The following is a 20,685-nucleotide window of genomic DNA, read 5'->3' as shown; positions in this document are numbered from 1 at the left end:
AAAACACATGACATCACTTCCTTTTCAGTTGTGTCCATTGCTCTGCTTCAAGTGTTTCTGCAGGCTGCGTTTCACCTGTCACACAAGAACAACAGCAGTGTGTGATTTGATTTGCTGCCAAGTATATAGGCACAGACAAGCCTTTCCTTCTTATTGTGTGAAAACACCTGGAGGGCGACCTGGTGGGTAGAACGAAAAAAGTCAAAATGAAATCAATATGCGTCTAGGATAAAAAATGTGAACAAGCTTGAGCTGATATTTCATAAAAACAACTGCCGTGCTTTGACACTGACAGTGACGTGCACACAAGGGCTGAGGAAAGGCTTTTGTGATCTGCAACAAACTGCTATGTAATTGTCATCTTCCGCTATAAATCAACTCTGTCCATTAAATAAATTCCCCTCCTTGGAGCGTCTGGGAACCTGGAAGATCCAGAACCGGATAAAAGTGATTAGATTTAGACAATCACAGCAGCGGCCGCCCACAGGCTCCTTTGACGGTGCTTTATCAGAGTGGCCCAGCAACAGGAGTGCATGCAGGGTGAACGCAGGATTAGGTGAGGTACCACAGACAGGTATTTGCTGTTACCAATGATGCCGGCTTGGACCTGCGCTTCTGGGCTCAGGCTCAGACTTCTCAGACGCTCAGAGGACGCCTGCAGAATAAGCCAAATAGACTGCGACACGGCTACTGAGCATGGCAACGCTGCCGGCTGAGCCAATCACAGAGCCCTGAGTCTGGGATGAATGCTGCTGGCATCTGCAAACAGATCACTCTCACCTTCATTTTGGCATAGCCTTCCAGATATATATCAGCGTGAAATGGAAGGTTATAGAGGACTAGACAGTACAACTCAAAAAGAGTTTCACTACAAAGTGAGAAAAGGAAGGCATCTATCATCCAAAAAATTACGTCTAATTAAAAAAAATTAATGGAATGTGCAAGAATTTCAAACCTTATCGCTTCCTGGCTAATAGTTCCAAGAGATCAAACGTTACAGAGGAAAGCTTACATGACCTTTGCCCCCATCTTCCTCTATGTACCTTTCTTTTTATGGCTATGGTCAAATTAAAAAAATCACATTCTTTGTCTTTTCCTAATTACTTTTCCTTGACCTCTATGGAAAAAAATCGATGGGTCAAGGAAAGGTGAAGGAGAATTCAAAAGCACTTAGGAAAAACGCAGTGCTCAGAGAATCCGACTGCTCTTACACTCAACACATAAAAAATGACCTTGTGAGAAACTCTAGGCTGTTAAGACATAATCACACCTCCTAAGAAGTCCGTTTTCAATTTATCCAGGATGTACAATTAAACAGCAATGGCGGATGTTGTTGACGGCTGAATGGTGAGTCGCTTAAAATGTTGCTGCTGAAAGGATGGTCCAGTGTACAGTAGGCTGAAGGAGATGAGAAAAGAAACATTGAAGCACCTCCCCTTAGCATTCAGAGAGTTTGACCAGCTCTTATCATGGCTGCCACTTTGATATTTCTGGGTCATTTAACTCAGGAACCTTTCTAAGCGAAAAAAGAATATTGCCCATGTCTGATGTTCAAAAGCTTCCCTCTGGTAAATGTAACCAGAGAAAACTAAGTAAACAAACAAAAACAGAACAAGTAATAGAGAGCGAAACACAGAGGCTGCAATTCGCTGCGCCATCTTGATAGTCTATTTTTCTGCCTGTAATTTCAAAAACATGTACGAATAAAGCACATGCTTATTATCCAGTGTAACACCTAAGCTAAGATGACACGTCATGTTCACATCATCACCACTGAGTGAAGCTGGTCATAGTAAACACCTTGACACACACACACCAACTCCCTCCTTCTCTCTTCTTTTTGTCCAATATTCTCTATCCATCTGTGTAATACACCAAAGGTGAGTGAACCTCCTGCTCTCCCTCCTTGACTGAGAAAATAATATGATGCACCTTCTTCACATTGTTATTCGTGTTAAGGTTTGGCTCTGAAAACACTAGGTGATGTTTGGTGGAGAGGACACTTGTATCTGAGCTGAAGGATTCTGTCTGACTGTGAGGTGTGTTGATTTTTTTCCTGGGCAGGAAAATGGTTGGGAAGTCCCTGATTGCTGGTCTGGTGGTCCTACTGGTGGCTGCAGTGAGCCTGTTCCTGGGGGTGTTCATGGGCTTGGGGAAGAAAAACACACCTCTCCCCATGGACCACTTCTACTCAAAGGCTGCTGTGGCTGCTGATGCCGGAAAGTGTTCAGAAGTGGGGAGGTAAGAAGACTTGCACGCTTAGACTTTTGTTTTTAAAATGTCAAAATGCTCTGTTTCTGCATGTGCATATTTGAGTGATGGCTTCTACTAAGTGTATTCTTGTCTTTAAAGGGACATTTTGAAGAAAAACGGTTCAGCCGTGGACGCTTCTATCGCTGCCTTGCTATGTGTCGGCCTTTTGAACGCTCACAGCATGGGCATCGGAGGAGGGCTCTTCTTTGTCATCTATAACGCTTCCACAGGTGAGTGTGCATCATCAGTTACAGCTTCACAGAAGATGATAACGGAACAAAAAACTAAATCTGCAATCTGTCCTCATTTTCTGCTCGACAGGGAAGGTGGAAACCATCGATGCGAGGGAGACAGCGCCCATGAACGCCACTGAGAACATGTTTGGCAACAACACCAAGCTTTCTCGTACAGGTAGCCTTCTAGCCTTGAGCTGCTGGATTATTTCCCAGGCACAGAGGAGAAAAAGATTCACTGTGTTCTGTAAAGCTGTTGCAGATGCTGTAACTCGAGTCTAATGTTGTGTCAGAGCTAGAGATGGATTTAGAGAGGATAAATATTCTAGTCTCACATCTTGCAATCCAGCTCCTCTTGAATGTTAACAACTTTGCCATATCTTCTCCTTTCGTCTGCTGCTGGTTACATTACAATGAAAAAAACTAAATCTGTAAGTGCAGAACATTGGATCTTTAGGTGTTCTTATTATGCTGATCCTACAGTCAGACAGGGACCAGAAAGAGCTTCTGAATTCTAAAATAGTGGCTATGCTGTTTCTACAACAGGTGGATTGTCCATAGCCATTCCTGGGGAGATCCGGGGTTACGAGATGGCCCACAAGAGGCATGGCAGGCTGCCATGGAAGGACCTGTTTGAGCCCAGCATTGCTTTGGCTCGAGATGGCTTTCCTATCGGAAAAGCTTTGGCTCATGCCATCTCCAGGAGCAAAGACTCTATTCGAGGAGATGCCAACATGTGGTGAGGGTGAAGTTTAAACTGAATGATGGCTTCATGAACTCTGCTGCTCTTTCCAATGACTGAACAAAGTACAATAATTCATGCTGACAATGTAAAAGGAATAGTTTGACATTTTGGAAAATGCTCTTATCTTCTTTAATAATACATCCATTGTAGCTGTAGCCGGCAGAAGGCTACAGCTACAATGGATGTATTACAAGAATTGGATAATGGACACCGAGATGGTGGCCATTAATTTTAGCGAAAATTGCTTTCGGATTTAGCTGCAGTACTGTGATTGGTTACTGGAGCAAATTAGCAGCTAGGTTGATTCGCAATGCCATATACACCTCTCCTAATACATCCATGGTAGTTTTGCATTCAATGGACTGCTGACATGTACTAGTAGTGGCTTTAATTTACCACAGGCTCAAACACTTCAACAATTTAACTGGTTTTCTACTCTTTCTTTTTGTAATCTTCCAGTGAGGTGTTTTGTGATTCTCAAAAAAACATACTGAAGGAAAACGATATTGTTCGATTTCCAAGGCTGGCCGACACATACCAAAGAATAGCAGAAGAGGGGCCTGATGTGTTTTATAACGGGTCCATGGCACAAACCATTGTTGAGGACATCCAGGCGGCAGGTCCTAAGTTGTGTTATTGTTCATTGTTGTATTAAGAAATAGTAAATACACTAATTTCCAAACTGCACACTACAGAACATACGCTATTTTTTAATTCTTCTAAGACCTAAATCACAAATTTGAGCATTACTCCTCATTTTAAATCCACACTTCACACTGCTCGTTGCAGGAGGCATCATCACCCTGGATGACTTGTTGGAGTACCAACCTGTGCTGAATGAGAACCCTCTGAAGCTGAACGTTGGGGAATACACCATGCATGTCCCAGACGCCCCCTCCAGTGGCCCTGTGCTGGCACTCATACTCAACATAGTGGATGGTGAGCAGCCGGGCCAAGTGCTCGTTGGCGGCCATGCGGAAGAAAGGATGTCAGGTTTCCCCAGGTCGTCCCTGGAATGTTTCTCCGCCTGTTTTGGAAGCAGAAATCAGAGCTGCGACTCAGTTCTGCCTGCCAAATTTAATTCACCATCGACACCCCATCTGTTCAGGCAGAGAATCTTTAGTCATGCTTTAAATAAAAAGTGGCATCATTAATTCCAAATGAGGGATAAGATTTAATGTGTTCATAAATTAATCTGGAGGAACATGGTAACCATATTCATATTGCTGAAAGGATTTGTGCTGTTATTTGAGTTGAGAATTCAGAGTTTAACGACCTGCCACCGTCTGAAATGGGTTTTTAGCACAGTGATGGAGAAGACTAATTACCTGATTAGACAAAGAAAATGTGATTCTCCACGTACTGCAGACATGTTTTTTTTTCTATGAATATTTTGCAGGGTACAACTTCACAGGCACCAGTGTTTCTACAGCAGAGAAAAAGACTCTGACGTACCATCGAATCGTAGAGGCTTTCCGTTTCGCTTATGCAAAGAGGAGCAGACTCGGGGACCCACGGTATCTCAATATTACCGATGTGAGACTTCATGTTATTATTTTGACATGTCAGACCTTTATTTTGGAGCCTTTTTAGCTTCACTGTATCCTCAGTATGACTACAGGTGCTCCTGCTAGCCACTGGGCAATTTTATAGGGGACATATGGGTGTGAAACGCCTTGTGCATTTATTCAGTCCTGATTTGAGAAGATTAAAGTAGTGTTTTCTGTATTGTTACAAAGGCCAGGAAGAGTGGTCAGCATTCATAATTTCCACGTGATGAGCTTCTCCTCTGGGACTGACTTGTTTTGCTCCCCTCAGCTCATTCTAAACATGACCTCAGATTACTTTGCTGACGGCATAAGGAGTAAAATTACAGATGACACCACCCACCCAGACAGCTACTACGAGCCCGACTACTTTGTCCCAGACAACCATGGGACGGCTCACCTGTCGGTCATAGCTGAGGACGGAAGCGCTGTGGCAGCCACCAGCACCATTAATTTATAGTAAGAAGTCAAACTTTCAGAGAAACATTTGCTGAACCTGCCTGTCTGCCAGCAGATTATTGCTGATTATGGATCACTCATTCAAAAGCTGTTTTCCCCCCTAGCTTTGGTTCCAAAGTGATGTCTCGTTCAACTGGAATCATTTTTAACGATGAAATGGACGACTTCAGCTCTCCGCACATGATCAACGGGTTTGGAATCCCTCCTTCACCAAACAATTTCATTCAACCAGGTGTGGCTGGACTGAGTTATCACACTTGTATTACTACAACCCCCAGTTTATATTATGACTTTTGGACACATCTGTGTTGATAGATAACAATGTTTCTCCAATTAAACTCCCTCGTTTCCATAATCACAAAGAGTATGACCCTTACTTTAGTGAGGATGATGCAGAGGTGACGCTTCCAGCAGCCTTTCACTTGTTCCTGCATTTGTCTATGTCAGGAGCTCTGATAGCTTTAGCTCACTAACAGCATCCTCCCACTGTGACTCACTGCTGCTCATTGTTTACAGTCATATTTTAAATGTGTCAAATCAACGTGGTAGTTTTTTGCTGTGCAAATTCTGCACGTGGACCATTAATACACAAGGGGAAAAAAAAGTATAAACATTTATCCATTAAGCAGTCATAGCCACATTCTGTTTATCTGTTGCAGGCAAGAGGCCTCTGTCTTCCATGTGTCCTACTATCATCTTTGACAAAGACAACAAAGTGAAAATGGTTGTAGGAGCGTCTGGGGGCACGAAAATCACAACAGCCACCGCCTTAGTAAGTCTGATTCATTCACACGCATCATCTCCATCCGACAGCCAAAACTGTCAGGTATTTGAAGCTAAATGTCATTTTTTTGGGGTGGGCCAAAACAGGTCATCCTGAACTCCTTGTTCTTCAACTATGACCTAAAGAAAGCTGTGACAGAGCCGCGAGTTCACAATCAGCTCAACCCAAATATGACAGTAGTGGAGCAGGGCTTTGAAAAGGTGGGTCACACATAGAGACGTATGATACTAGACAACATCTGGATCATATGGTAAGGCTTAACAGCTGTTGAAGAGTCATTATGCAGGCTACTCATTTGACTACAAGACTGCAATTTTTACAAAGCATGTAAAAACTGCTTGTTTATTGATTGATTTCCTACAGTACAGGCAACCATTCATTTTTAATTCATGTCAGTATGAAAATCATCTTGCAAAGGCTTGAAACTTGAGATAATAATACTTTCACTTAATGGGTATTTATTTGTCTTTAATCTCTGAGATTGTATTCAAGAATCTAGATGTACTAACAAAGAATAATCCCAGCTGCATTATTACCAGGGATGGCTGATACCACTTCTCCATGTCTCACACGATACAGATACTACAACCTTGAAAATCCGCCGATACCGGTACTAATCATATACTCCTCTTTTAAAGAACCCCTCGCTTTAACAACTAAGCTGTTAATAATTTGTATGGATGTACTTTGCGTCTAAAAAATATCATTCTCAAACTGTAAAACAAATATTCTCCTCTCCTAAAGGAGGAAATACACAGCCCACAACATTACTCAGTTAGTCAATACTGCTCCTTCTTTTTGATAATCTTTTTTCATACACTGAACTTTGAGCAGCATTTTTTGATTAGTCAGCAACATTCAAAATTAAATTAAAATCAACATTATTTGCATAAGTTTAAACGGGGGACATGTCTGTATTAAGTTTAATGACAACCCTTTGAATAGCTTTTTAGATATTTGACTAAAAATGCAGATCCCCATCTTTTGTTGGCACTAAATTAAATTTAAGAGGGTCAGCAAAGTAATCAGGATTAATCCTCTAGGTGATTAGGTACAATGTTTGTACAGTTTTAGTCAGGCCACTGGTATGACTACCAATAATTGGCAAGAATAACAAAAGATTAAGTGTTTTCATTGAAAGATCACCATCTCAACCAAGTTTCAGATTCATACAAGTTGATTTTTTATAGTGTGCTGCTGCAAGAAAGGTAGGAAATAATTCCACAGACTTGTTGAAAACAATCAGAAATGCACAATTAAAAGGGCTGGAATGTATTTATCAATATCATGGACAAGTAAAACCTTAACCTCCTGCTAAATATTTTATATACGTTTGTATTTGTGTGACGTAATACCATGGCAGAGTGTTCTGGAGGGTCTGGTCCAGAAGAACCATGTAACACAGCTGCTGCCGACTCCGGACTCCGTGGTCCAAGCGGTGGTGCGGCAGGGAGAGCATCTCTGTGCGGAGTCCGACCCCAGGAAAGGAGGCTATCCAGCAGGATACTGACCGTGACTTCGGGACACTTCTGTGCTCCTCTCAGTCTGGACAGTCTCCTCAAAGACACTCGGATAAAGCCACAATACAAAAAGGTGCCTGCACTGAAGACTCAGAAGAAGCAGTGTTTAAGCTAAGGAGATACAGCCACCACTTACTTTTACACAAACATGGAAAATGACCAAAACCTCTTTTACTCAAACTCAATTATTCAGCATTACTTTTCTTTTTTTGGGGCATCATTTTTGAGTTTGGAAGTAAAATAAGAGGTTGTACCAAGTTTGACTCCTGGATCTTAACTATTGGCTACTGGTGATGTTTTGTGGAAACCTAAAACAAAGTTTTCTTTATACAATAGACCTATTTATGTATAAAATGACATTCAACATATTAAAAACCAACCAAGTAAGGACCAATAATTAGGCAAATAATAAGAAATGGTCTTAAGTTTCAGCACTATGCATTTTTAGGTAAGAGTCTGTGTGGTTGTAGGTTGTCCATGTAGTACTTTAATCTATTCTATTGTCAAAATGGTGAAAAACCATCAATTAAAAACTAGACCTATTAACCAATTCAAAATAAGGACACCTCAGGTTGTTTGCCTGTTTTACCCATTTTTTTTTTCCTGGTGTAAGTTAATTCTGAAACGAACATTATTTAGAGCAAACTGACCGTGTTGTTTTCTACCGTGACTCTATAGTGAAACTATTACTCTTGAATTGTAAATGTTTAATATCGAGTAGAGGTTAAGTGAATGTATAGTGTATTCTGAAAAATACATTTGCAGATATATTTTTCTAAACATGCATTGTTCTTATGCCATGTTTGTTGCCATGCTTGTTATTAAACATTTTGAACAAAGATGTTATATTTTACCACACGAACCATGTAGGTATTTCTGTGCTGTTTCTGTATATGGAATATTAGGCATGAAATCATTATTTACTATCTTTTCTTTTAGTTTGTGGCGGGTCAGATTTTGTTATTTAGTGTTAATACTGAACCTCATGTATTGTAATAACATATTAATACATTTAATCCAGGGCACACTGAGTAAAAACAGAAAAAAGCAGCCGGCACAGTGAATGTTTGGCATTTTTGACTGATAATAACTAAGATCGTTGTTGATTAATTTTGCATTTGCAGAGTGCCGAACCCCATCAAGGACTTTCCCCGCCTCGAATGAAAGTGTTTGCTCTGAAATTTAAAGGGTTCTTCCTTGACCCATGCGTCACCCTTCCACCAAGTTTCATGAAAGTCGTTTTATCGTAATTCTGCTGACGCGTACCGAAAACATAACACATTTGTTGAGGTAATGAGCTAAGTTTTGTTTTGGACTGAGGTTCGATTAGTGTGAGAGGAGGTAAACTAAACGTGGGCAGGACCCCTGAAGAGACTGACCCCGTTTTACTTTCACTGTCCAGTAAGTTTAAATCAGTATTCAGTAAATGTAAAACCAAGCACCAGTTACCTTTGGTAAAAACCTCCATCTCAAAAATGCTTAAAAACACTTTTTTAGCTGCTTTTTCATCCGTACAGGTTTGAAAGAGCTTTAATCTTCTCACAGTTGCTATAATGTTCTAAAACTTAATAAACTTACTCTTCAGGTAAAAGCGTAAACTATGTTGACACACACTTAGAATCAACACTCCTTAATCGACCCTGTGAACTCGCACAGACAATATTCGCTGTAATGAAGACAAACGTGTCATACAGGTATTAAATGGCCCAGTGCCTGAAGAGAACATCAAAACAAGCAAACTGTGAGAATACCTTACTTGTGAGAGCTGGAAGTATTACACAACTCTGCGTGATATTTACATTAAAAACAGGCCTTGCTTTTATAATGCCCAAATGTTATTCGTTTATGCTGTAACTGACGCAAAGCCAAACATGAATCTTTTACTCAGTCAACAGAAACTTCCAGGGAACTAACACAGATGGTAAACAAGACAGAGAGAGATCATTTTTCTGTTATCACATGTCCCGAGGGATCCAATCAGACAGTCTACCTTAGATATGCTTGTGCAGGAAGATTTGGACACATCAAACTGAATAAAGCAAACAAGTTGTTTATTTTCTTGAAAGATGTGCAGCGAGTAATGGAATACATGCCTGTCAAGACACCCAAGTGTAATGTTATCAGCCAAAAATTGTTCTCACGAACAGTGTCAGACGCAAGTGGGATACAGATACAGTATCCGTTATTATGTCATCACGGGGTCATGTTATCAGCCAAAAATTGTTCTCACGAACAGTGTCAGACGCAAGTGGGATACAGATACAGTATCCGTTATTATGTCATCACGGGGTCTATTACATTATAAATGTGAGCATGATTTCCTCCTCCAGATTCAGCTGTATTCTTCTGGCGCAATATGAATCACCCAGGCCACTGAAACACATTCATCTTGTAGCTTACTGTGATATCACCCTCATTCATCAAGAAGCCGAGGGTAAAACAGCACGGCTGTGACAGCTCCTGATAAACTTTTGACATTTCCATCGCACCGTCGGAAGGAATGTTATGTCTCTCAGACAAAACATGGACTGTTGCTGTGGTTGAAGTATTGAAAAACATGTTACGTTCATCATCAGGCTACCATTTGAATCTGTACCCGATTAAGAGTGAAGGGACAAATAATCTTTTCTTGGTCTACCTGTTACACAGCCTTGTTTACGACTACTGACATTCTCGCCTGGCTAGCGTTCCAAATTTCTTAAATATTTACAAATTAAATGCTTTAGTGCCGACAGACCAGGACAGATCTTCATCACCATCTAGTGGTACGCCGCCGTGACTCAACTCAGCAGTTAAAAGAGGTGTCCTTTTCAGAAGCCAAGATGGCTCTAGTTTGTTGTTTGACAGGAGTAGTTACAGTCTCATGGAGACCGGTGGTGCCGGTGATTGCAGCTCCTGGTCCAGCAGTCGGAAGAGCATGGCACTTTTGTTGCACTGCGAGGTTTGTCCCAGAGAGCGGTGGAGCTGAGCCTGCAGGTAGTGGACGTCCCGGAGACGCTCCTTACAGTTCAGCTTGGAGAAATAGCCTGCTGCCTCATTAAGCGTGTCAACAGCCATAATGGCCAAATGCGAATCTGTAGGGAGACAATAAACAGCGGTGTGTAAATAGCCAGGGGTCAGTGTTGGGCATCGGTGTGGGGGGGTTGTAGAGGCTGTTACCTGCTTGCCCTTGTCCGTTTGGCTTGAACCCAGCAACTGCCATCTGACAGCGGGCCGTTAGCAGCAAGGCTCGGCCCTTGTCCATGACGGATCCGTGGGCCAGAACAGGCTCAATGGCTTCATGCAGAACACTCAGAGCGTGCTCAGGAACCCCCAACATCAGCTGCAGAAGGGAAAGGAAGCAAAGACAGTGAAAACAACAGTAAAGTGTTATTTATTTTTTTATCCTACAAATAAACCAGCCATACTGCAAAAAAAAACATATATGAGAGCTGTAGCAGTGTTTGAATGAGGACTGTTCCTGTCGTAGTTGACCTGAGTGAAGGCCAGGTGGAGGATGGTCTCCGAGGCCAGGGACTGCAGGTGGTGCTGTCTAGCCAGAGCCAAGGCCTGCAGGAGGAGAGGAAGAGCTGTGGAGAAGCCAGACGACTCCCAGTGGAGCTCAGCGGTGGAAAGCATAACTCTGTATGAGACGTAAACAGGCAGTGATGTAGACGAGAAAATAAAATGTAGCTCAGAATGATCCCCCGATGACGTACATTAAATATTTATGGGAGCCCTGAAATAGCTGAGTCAATTCAATTCCACAAATAAAAGAAGGTAGACATTTAGAAGTTCAGGAGAGTTGACTCTCACTCTAAATTCTACGGAAAAGTAATCATGGTATCAAAGATAATGAAGTGTATTTCTACCTGATGACCACCTCCGTACATTTAGTCTTCTCACAGTGCACCTGCAGCCGCTGTAAGATGTTGTACGCCTCAGTGCTCCGGTTGAGAGCCTTCAGAACATGAGCTTTCCTATCAGCAAACATGGTGTTACGGCTCCGACACAAATCAAACGTGTGTGAGAGAACCACTTGCTGAGATCAGAAGAGCATTGACGTTACCTGTAGAGACCTTCTGTTTTGTTCAAGGCAGAGATGGCTGTCACCAGTTGCTCTGCCAAATGGTATTTCCCTTCGTTCATGTGTCTTTCAAACTGGATTTTCAGATCACACAGCATCCAGAGCTGATACGTAGAAACAGGTTAACAGAAAACAATTATTTGTTGAATATTTCCTATCATGAAGAATGCGGATATCAAGCATCGCAGAATAAAGCAAACAAGTCTCCACCTCTGCGCTACAAAGCAAAAACACAGCCAAATTTGTATACATATATAAAAATTGAATATAAGACATTTGGACACCTGTTTTACCATGCAAAAATAATATGCAATAGAAATATATAATTTTAAAGCAGCGGTTGGTAAATAACCAGCAAACAGTACAAGTTCTCTAACCTGCTCTTACACTCACATTTTTGACATCACACACACAAATGTCACATGTGTGTTCATCACGTTAAAAAAATCAAAGCGATAGGAGTTGAGGTTTTTTTGTCTGGGAAGAAGGGGGATGAGATGTGCGCCTCAATGACCTGTCTGACCGACGAGTGACTAAGCAGTTACCATCACCGCGGCAACCTTTGATTGCTGCTAGACAGACAGCTGATTGAGATGAGCTAATTAGTGCAGTTTGACACATGCAAGCACAAAAGGACTTCTCCCTACTGATCTATACAGTCAGCAAAAAGCTCTATTCAATCCTTACAATGTTCCATACCTTCTTATAAAGCCTGGAATAGAACTACAAGTCCTCAAATGGTTCATAACGGTGCCACATAGCAGGGTTAACACAGGTGCAATCGATACAATGAATAATGGTGCCATTCTATTGAGTGTGTCTCAGCCATCCCAGTGAGCCAGCATGCACAAAACCAGGGCTCTGGCCCACCTAAATGGAACAGGGCCATATTTAATGTTATTATTTACACCTGTGTTTACCAGGAAATGACATGTCAAAATGGCTTCTGTGAAAAGCGCCTATTACAACCTTTAACTTTTAAAAGCCAGCGATTCTAAAGTTTAGTTTGTTGTTCTACATAATTTAAAGAGGTATTAGCTAAACACAATCATGATGGTCCGGTTTACTTATAGAGGCATCAGTATTAAAGTGACATTGTTTCATACGTTTTATGTTCCTCACAGTAACTTTAAATTTGCTACATTTGTGAATGAATTCATTATATAGATTTTCATATTAATTGCAATAACAAACGGACAGTCGGACACCTAGCAAAACAGAAAAACATTTAATCCCTAGGAACCATGGAGTGTAAACAATCTAGTTGAGATGGACCCCAAAATTGAAAAAAATAAATTGGTAAATACTGCAATTTATCCCTGCATATGCCCCAAAAGGCATAAAATGGAGGCATTACAAATGTATTGTTTGTTACAGTTTTGCTAGCCAGCCTGAATGTTTTTCCAACTTTACTCTTTTTGCAGTTACTGCTCTCTGCCTTTGCAAGACATCACTAAATAATACAGTATGGTTGATGGAACGAACCTTTGCATGCTGTGAGTGAGGAGGAAATTGTTCTTTCAGATGCTGGAGAATCTCTGTGACTGCAAAGTAGAGGCCCTGAAACAACAGCAAAAGACAAACGGGTTGAGCTCTGCCCAGCAGCCGGAGAGAAGACCCGATCAATGTTTATTACCTCTCCGCAATAATGGCTTAACCGTTTAATGGTTATGCAGCAGCGGGGCAGAAAGCAGACACGACGAGATCAATTCGAATGTGTTACCTGCTCAGCGTGCAGCTCGGCCAGGTGGCACAGAGCCACAGCGAACGCCTCTGTGTTGTTCTGCTGGACCCCGAAGTTGACTGGCTCCAGGCTGCTCATGTTGAGAAGCAGCTGGGCTTGCTGCAGAGCCATGGTGCTGCAAAAGACAAAGGCAACTAATGTAAAGGACCAAGTGAAATAATACTGGTCATGCAGATTTTAGTCATTTTTGTGTTACACCTAAAAGTCGTTTTTTCATGACAAGTTTGTATTGCCCATTAGACTGTTTCACAGAGATGATTTCATGAGAGTGAGGACAAGGCTGTGTGCTAGCAGGCAGACCACTGTCAGTAACAGTGAACACAACTGACAGCTATTTGTTAGGGTGGCAAGACGAAGTGCCTGACCTCTTGCCGTACATCCTCCATATGGATGTCGTCTGAGCCAGGCTGATCTCGATCAGCTCCGACAGACTGTGCTTCCAGTGCAGGATGTCCGTGTCCTTCAGCGCATCCATCAGTTTGTGGGCTGTCTTACCTTGTGTTGCCCCCTGCTGGACCAAAGACTGAATGCCCAGAGACGCCAGGTACTACAGCAGGGAGGAAATCAATCAGTGTGGTGGATAACACATGGCAAAGATAAAATATGCAAAGATCTGGTTTAGCTATGTACAATTATGAATTATATGTTGTTTTTATGCATATGTGGTAAGCTGTGTTTTAATTTGAAACCTTCCTTTCCATTTTTTTAATTTGTTCTGTATGTTATTTTATCAAGGAATACTGTCTTAAATGATAACAGTTCCCAACACAATTATTGAATAAATAAATTGACAGAATTTCTAACAAGAGGTGCAACCAACATCTTTATCTAATGCCCACTGTAGCCCAGCTGTACATATTGTATGGTTACATAAAGGACACCACTGTTACAGTAGTTAATGTTTACATTCGCTCAGTTTTCACATCAGAGTTTTAATGTACAACACTCCTAATACAAAGAGCCAAATCGACTTATTGAGTTGTTAAATTATGAACTTTAAAGTGAAAATGTGGTCCTGAAAGCCAAAGTGCAAAACATTGAATCACATGATTAGTCTTCAGAAAGCAGCTGCCTCCTTCTAGCACAATGCTTATTACTTAAAGTGCAGTTCACTGAATGAGTGTTTATTACAGTTTTAGAAGTCAGACTCATTGTCTACATTTGCAAAGAAATAGCATGTTCAATAAAACAGATAAAGGTTTTAAAAATCTTTCTTACTCTAAATTATACTACTGACCTCTACTTCGAATTGCATATTTTTCTCATAATCATTTTTATGATCTTAAGGAAATGGCCACGGCAGACTTGTTTTGATGAAAATGTGTAACTGTTTGGCAGAGTTATTTAGTAATTTTTTTTTTTTTTTTTTTTTTATTTAAATGTGACAAGGTTTAAAATTCAAGGATGAACATATATAATGTTGTGATGCTCTTGAAGAACCTATTCCACAAATATATTACCCAATTTAAAACAGATATTTTCATTTTAGTTTGCTTTGTGATGTTTCAAGGCCAAAATTAAGATTACAGCATTTTGTATTAGGAGTTTGGCAAATGGAAAATGTTGTGAAAAGGGAGCAATTAAAAAAAATACTGATAATAATAAAACAGCTATAGCCACTTTAAAATATGCATTCTGATTTTAGAGCTCAAGTTGCACTCACTGGCAGGCAGAAATGGGCGGCCATTTTCACTGAATCCTCAGTTAACACAGTGCTGTCGGATCCCTTCATCTGCTCCAGCGTGTAGAGCCAACTCTGATATAAGACACAAAGAGACGGGCAGATAAATCTAAAGCACACTCATATTTAATACAGACACTATGCACCATCATTCACCATACAACTGCGACATGATGAGAACTAATAACAGTAGTAAAAAAAAAAGGTATTTTACCAGACAGTGCTGCAAGCACACATGATCATTGGACTCCTGGGCAATGCGGATAGCCTCCTGTAGAGCCAGATCAGCCTGCTGACTGAGGGGAAAGAAAAGTGAGAACAGCTATAATGTAAGCTGTGATTTATACAGATATACGTTAGTAGGAACTTGTCCTACTTGCTCAGATCTTGTACTCACTAGTGGCCGAAGCGACAGTGCAGGCTTGCCAGGTTGAGAGCAGCGTAGCGGAGACTTCGGCCGTAGCCCTCATCCCCGTTGCTCTTTCCCTCATTTCCAGACAAGATGAGACGGTCAAAATAATGTAAGAGACTGTGGGCTGAGAGGAAGATGTCCTGGACTCTCATGTTGTTCAGGTAGTTTAGATAATGCTGAGGAGAGAGCAAAAATCACAAATCTGATGAAAAAGAGATCCTCCCTTGCGGCAGACTAGTTAATATAGTATGGAAAGTTATGTGCATGGGGCTCACCGCCTCAGCAAAATCTGGGTTAAATTTCAGCATGTTGTTGAGCTCTTCCTGCAGTGCAGCAGGCTTTAGAGCTTTGTTCTCATCGTTCTTGAGAAGATATGCCTGCAAAAAAAAAAAAAAAATAAAAAATGTAAAAAGCCCTTAAGGGCCACAAAAGCACTACGTTTGACACAGGATGTGTTTGATAGTTAGTGTTAAATCTGCTGGTTTGAACAATATGTCATTAATGCAGTTCAATACAGTTCCTTGATTTAAAAACTCACCTGTCTTGCAAGAAAGTACTCTGCTTGTTTTTGTGACAGGGGACCTCTGCTTGGAGTATTGTCATTTCTAGAACAGAGCCAAAACAACACACGAGATCTGCTTTTAACAATTGTCCTCGTTGCATTAGCATCAAAACAGAAGCCTTTCTAATTACTAAGCTGTAGGGGGGTCAGGATTTAGATGTTTTGGTGTACACAGAGTAATAAACAATCTAATAAAAGTAGTACGTGCAGAAAATGACTGATGATGATGAATGATTTTTTTAAAGCTTTCAAGGTGAGGTTTAAACACTCAGGTTTGTACCTTGAAAGTAAAATATTTTTGCAACAAACCAAATTATTTTATCCAGTAACAGCATCACTAACCGAAGCTCTGACTCATGCAGTGGGCTGTCCAAATCATCTCTGTCTATTCTGTCCCCCACAGTATCCTCGGTGCTGGTGAGGTCCATGTCGGAGTCGTCAGCAACCAGCGCTGGCAAACCCACCTGCCCGTCGGTAGGCTTGGCGTAGTGGCTGTGGTAGTAGTGCTGCAGGGACTTGTACAACTTGTAGACCTGACTGAAAGACAGCTTGTTGTAGGCCAGAAGCATGTGTCTCATAAAAAGGCCTAAAAAAAAAACAAAAAAACAGGTGAGACATGGCTTAATGCAAGTCTTCTTCACGAGAATAACACGGACATTACAGGACTTCAAATCACGTGGACTACTCACCCACAACACTGGTTTTATAAGCCTCAGTATCAAAAGAAGTGAATGGAGTGGGAAGAGTGGAAAAGAAGTACTCCATGTCTTTGAGCTCTCCGTCTGCCATTTCATGCAGCCTTTGAAATAAAAAAAACATAGCCTCAGCAACTACACATGCCAATATTTTAACATTATTGCAATACTGTACTGTCTGGGACCTTGGTTATTATGTGATGTGTCAGGAGACGTCATCGCAATAAGGCTACATTACAATGATGTGGTACAATCTCGTGAAAGACCGTAAAATCCCCATTATTTAAGTAGCAGAAGTGGTTACCTTGACCTGAAATTGTGAAAATTTCTATCAGAGCTACAATGTTGCATGTATTGAGTTATTATACAAAGTCACAGCTCCCAGTAGACCACATGACACTATTCAATTCAATTCAATTCAGTTTATTTTGTATAGCCTAGAATCACAAATTACAAATTTGCTTCAGAGGGCTTTACAATCTGTACACATGCAACATCCTCTGTCCTGGGACCCTCACATCGGCACAGGAAAAACTAAAAAACCCAAAACCCTAAAAAAACACCTTTAACAGGGAGAAAAAAGGAAGAAACCTATGGGAGAGCGACAGAGGAGGGATCCTTCTCCCAGGATGGACAGAATGCAATAGATGTCATGTGTACAGAATGAACAGCATAACAGAGATACAACACATTCATGTGTCGTATCACTAAAAACCTCTGCAATACAAATACACTGTTCAATACAATAGTTATAATAGTTTCTGTCTGTATATATAATATTTCAGTTACTGTGGATTCTTTACTGTTCTGTTATTGCTCATTTATAACACTTATTTTGATCTTTGTCTCTTGTTTGCACTATCCTCTATGCTGCTGTAATCCTGTAAATATCCCCACTGCTGGACTAATAAAGGATTATCTTATTTTATCTTACCTGAGTTTGACAGCATATGCAGTCTGAGGGCAACATTCCTCCACAGTCTTCAGGAACTGGCCAAGAGTCAGGTCTGGACCCCTGACAAGAGAGACAGCTATGAGACAAGAGAGACAGCTATGAAACACACACACACACACACACACACACACACACACACACACACACACACGCACACACACACGCACACACCTGCTACAACTCCAGTTTAAAGATCAGCAACATTTATATAAAACTCACCTGCTGCAGGGGCAGGATGAGCTTGTTGAGTCGTCTCCTCTCTGGCAGTGTGATCTTGGACGTGGTCATGTCGTACAGCAGCGCCAGGACGGAGATCTTGTACGGGGTGACCCAGTCTTTGATGCCGAACACGTTTGCATGGACCACTCCGTTCGTCATCATGGGGTTGAAATACAAGCTCTCATGCACACTCGCCATCTTGACAGGTCGTGTTAAACTTCAGCGAAGAATGAATCAACTCGTGTGGTTCGCTGAGACAACATTTAGCGGGAAGAAAAGTCAAAAACAGCCGTCTTGTTGTGTAATTGGGTTTAATTGTTAAGCATGTTGACAGAAGTTGCCTCTTTGCTTTCAAACCGCCCTCCTTCTGTCGCCTTAATATGACGTCATAAAGGAGCGCTACTTTTTTTTTCTTCCCCCTAAAACTTTATTTCCAGGTTTCGAGCTACAGTCTTTATATAACAAAGAGATGTAAAATAACGATAGCAATAAATGTTCTGCTTTCATAGGTCGATGCTTTTGAGGACGTGACCCATCGTCAGTCACAGGAAGTTACACATTTATTTTGAAAGTCTTTACCGGAAGTGGTTGCACACTGTTGTCTTTGGTTTGACCATCGCAGCTGTCCTTACTGTGCAGGAGTGGAGTTCTGTCTATGACACAATCCTGTTGTGTTAATTACTCACCAGTCACTCACAATGCGTAACTTTGAAAATAGACATTTTGAAAGTGCTCACTGGCATTCACTCACAACATATCTATCTATCTATCTATCTATCTATCTATCTATCTATCTATCTATCTATCTATCTATCTATCTGTCTGTCTGTCTGTCTGTCTGTCTGCATATGTATGTATGTATGTATGTATGTATGTATGTATGTATGTATGTATGTATGTATGTATGTATGTATGTATTAATTATGTATATATGTATGTATGCATCCCCGGACGCTTCAATGCAGCCCACTGCTCCTCCGGGATGGGTTAAATGCAGAGAAATAATTTCCCCATTGTGGGACTAATAAAGCCTTAATTATTATTATTATGTATGTATGTATGTATGTATGTATGTATGTATGTATGTATGTATGTATGTATGTATGTATGTATGTATGTATGTATGTATGTATGTATGTTTTGAATACTTTGACACTTTAGTTGCTGGTTGCCAGAAGCATAGACAGCACAATATACAAAAGACATATATAAGAAGAGTTTATAGATGTTAACTCTGCCCTTCGGTGGTCATAATTTGTAACTATAACTTCATATTTTAAAATAGTTTTTACCGACAGTAATAATTTGTGTCTAGCTCATTGCTAGGAGAGCTATATTGTCATGTGGGTTCATCCCTCATGCAGCATCAAGGTGAGAAAATTCATCCATGAGGTAAACCCCTTGAGGTAGACACAATAACATAAGTTATGCTTCCGTTGAATGTAGCTATTTTATAATTGCCAATGATGAAGTTACAAGTTATGACCACCAGAGGGCAGTGTCTCATTTGGTGGATGACTGACCTCCTGGGGACATTAGAGCAGGATCTCGGCCAGAGAGAGCTCAGTGTATCTTCCATAGACTGTACATACTTTGGGACACTAATAGGCTACTATAAAAATCAGAAGGGAATAAAAAAAAAAATACTTTTTTTATACTCTGTCTGCATGCATGTGCTGCTGCCTCCACTATGGTTACCACCTACTAATGCTACAACAACTAACTTCATAACTGCTATTGCCTCTGCTAGTACATTTCTTGTTTATTCTGATCATAGCTCCCATGATCTCCTGTAACTCTGGAGACTCTGAGGTAAATCAAAAAAGTGTCTCTGTTGATAAAACATCCAAAACATGTCTCAGGCATATCTGTTGAGGTAAAAATGTGAATAACTGCTAATCACCCGCCAATATCTGGACATGCCACCAAACTGTGGGTGGAGAGGAAACACTTTGTGGCTGATTTACTATGAGGGGGTGAAAACATTGAATAATAATAGCACAAAGTGAAAAGCTTTGTTTGCCAATGTCAGGATCATATCTGCCATATTGTTTTAGAGTTAGGAAAAATCAGCAAATGCATAATTATATATGTATTCATATATGCTCAGAAGTTAGCAGGTCAGATCACCATTCAGCATATTTATCTGTTTACCAATCACCAAACTTTTGCCTAATTTGCATGGAGAAATACGGTGTAGCTATACAATTATCTCACATTACCCAAACAGTTCTGATCTTTAACCAATGTCTGTCCTCATATGTCAAGGAAAAAAATCTTCCAGGATGCAAACTTAGAGGGAAACTTTAAAACTCTATTAGAACTATATATGATGTGGTTATCATACACAGGTGGTAACATACAAATTGAAGTTGTGCACTCTTTTTCACATTTACCACTAGTTTGTCGTTGTTCACTTTCTAAGGAAACGTAGCTTCCTGACTTGATGTCATATACATGAATAATTTGTATCCATCAGCAGCCATATAAACATGATCTCACTAATTGTAGAGAGGTTTAACAGGAAATAAATCAGTATTCATATGTCTTACTTGAAATTGTCTTTATCAATAATGTGTTTGTTATTGGTTTACGGGTGGGGAGAGGAAGCATCATTATTGGACAGGCCGGAAATGTGAACAGGTTGTGTGGGGAAAAGTAGATGACTCTTATGACAAAACAATAAGCAACTTAATCCAGAAGATGGCAGTATTGAACTAGCAGGTCATACGGTCTGGTTTAAAATTGATCTCATCAGGAACAGGTTTGAGATGGATAAGAGACAGTACAAACAACGTGGCCCCCTCCAC

The 20,685-nt window shown here is 40.8% G+C and overlaps 2 protein-coding genes across 2 annotated transcripts; one reads left to right on the top strand and one right to left on the bottom strand.

The window, feature by feature from the left end:
* The first annotated feature begins 5,061 nt into the window (after positions 1-5,061).
* ggt1a (gamma-glutamyltransferase 1a) lies at positions 5,062-7,531 on the top strand. The gene is made up of 5 exons (XM_054611528.1): positions 5,062-5,237; positions 5,342-5,469; positions 5,897-6,072; positions 6,108-6,221; positions 7,385-7,531. The coding sequence occupies exons 1-5, from the start codon at positions 5,062-5,064 to the stop codon at positions 7,529-7,531; spliced, it is 741 nt and encodes a 246-aa protein (XP_054467503.1).
* Positions 7,532-9,571: 2,040 nt separating this feature from the next.
* anapc5 (anaphase promoting complex subunit 5) lies at positions 9,572-18,266 on the bottom strand. The gene is made up of 17 exons (XM_054610941.1): positions 17,877-18,266; positions 17,636-17,716; positions 16,696-16,805; positions 16,349-16,592; positions 15,983-16,049; positions 15,720-15,821; positions 15,430-15,620; positions 15,247-15,328; positions 15,015-15,107; positions 13,717-13,898; positions 13,331-13,466; positions 13,093-13,167; positions 11,590-11,711; positions 11,393-11,500; positions 11,016-11,163; positions 10,701-10,863; positions 9,572-10,615 (listed from the first exon to the last, which is right to left on the bottom strand). Exons 1-17 carry the CDS (start codon positions 18,071-18,073, stop codon positions 10,395-10,397), a joined length of 2,322 nt encoding a protein of 773 aa, XP_054466916.1. The 5' UTR covers positions 18,074-18,266; the 3' UTR covers positions 9,572-10,394.
* Between the last annotated feature and the right edge of the window lie 2,419 nt (positions 18,267-20,685).

The sequence above is a fragment of the Anoplopoma fimbria genome, chromosome 13 (assembly GCF_027596085.1).
Source record: "Anoplopoma fimbria isolate UVic2021 breed Golden Eagle Sablefish chromosome 13, Afim_UVic_2022, whole genome shotgun sequence".
NCBI classification, from domain to species: Eukaryota; Metazoa; Chordata; class Actinopteri; order Perciformes; family Anoplopomatidae; genus Anoplopoma; species Anoplopoma fimbria.
This window is presented reverse-complemented; position numbering and strand designations above follow the sequence as displayed.

What these genes read in the sequence shown, in the direction of transcription:
- ggt1a (XM_054611528.1), top strand. Translation starts at nt 5,062, where the DNA reads ATGACCTCAGATTACTTTGCTGACGGCATAAGGAGTAAAATTACAGAT. An exon ending in AAACAATTTCATTCAACCAG is followed by an intron (nt 5,470 to 5,896) that starts GTGTGGCTGGAC and finishes TATCTGTTGCAG; the next exon opens with GCAAGAGGCCTCTGTCTTCC. An exon ending in AAAACTGTCAGGTATTTGAA is followed by an intron (nt 6,073 to 6,107) that starts GCTAAATGTCAT and finishes GGGCCAAAACAG; the next exon opens with GTCATCCTGAACTCCTTGTT.
- anapc5 (XM_054610941.1), bottom strand. Translation starts at nt 18,073, where the DNA reads ATGGCGAGTGTGCATGAGAGCTTGTATTTCAACCCCATGATGACGAAC. An exon ending in CACTGTCGCTTCGGCCACTA is followed by an intron (nt 15,329 to 15,429) that starts GTGAGTACAAGA and finishes CTTTCCCCTCAG; the next exon opens with TCAGCAGGCTGATCTGGCTC. An exon ending in AAAACAGAAGGTCTCTACAG is followed by an intron (nt 11,501 to 11,589) that starts GTAACGTCAATG and finishes GTTTGCTGATAG; the next exon opens with GAAAGCTCATGTTCTGAAGG.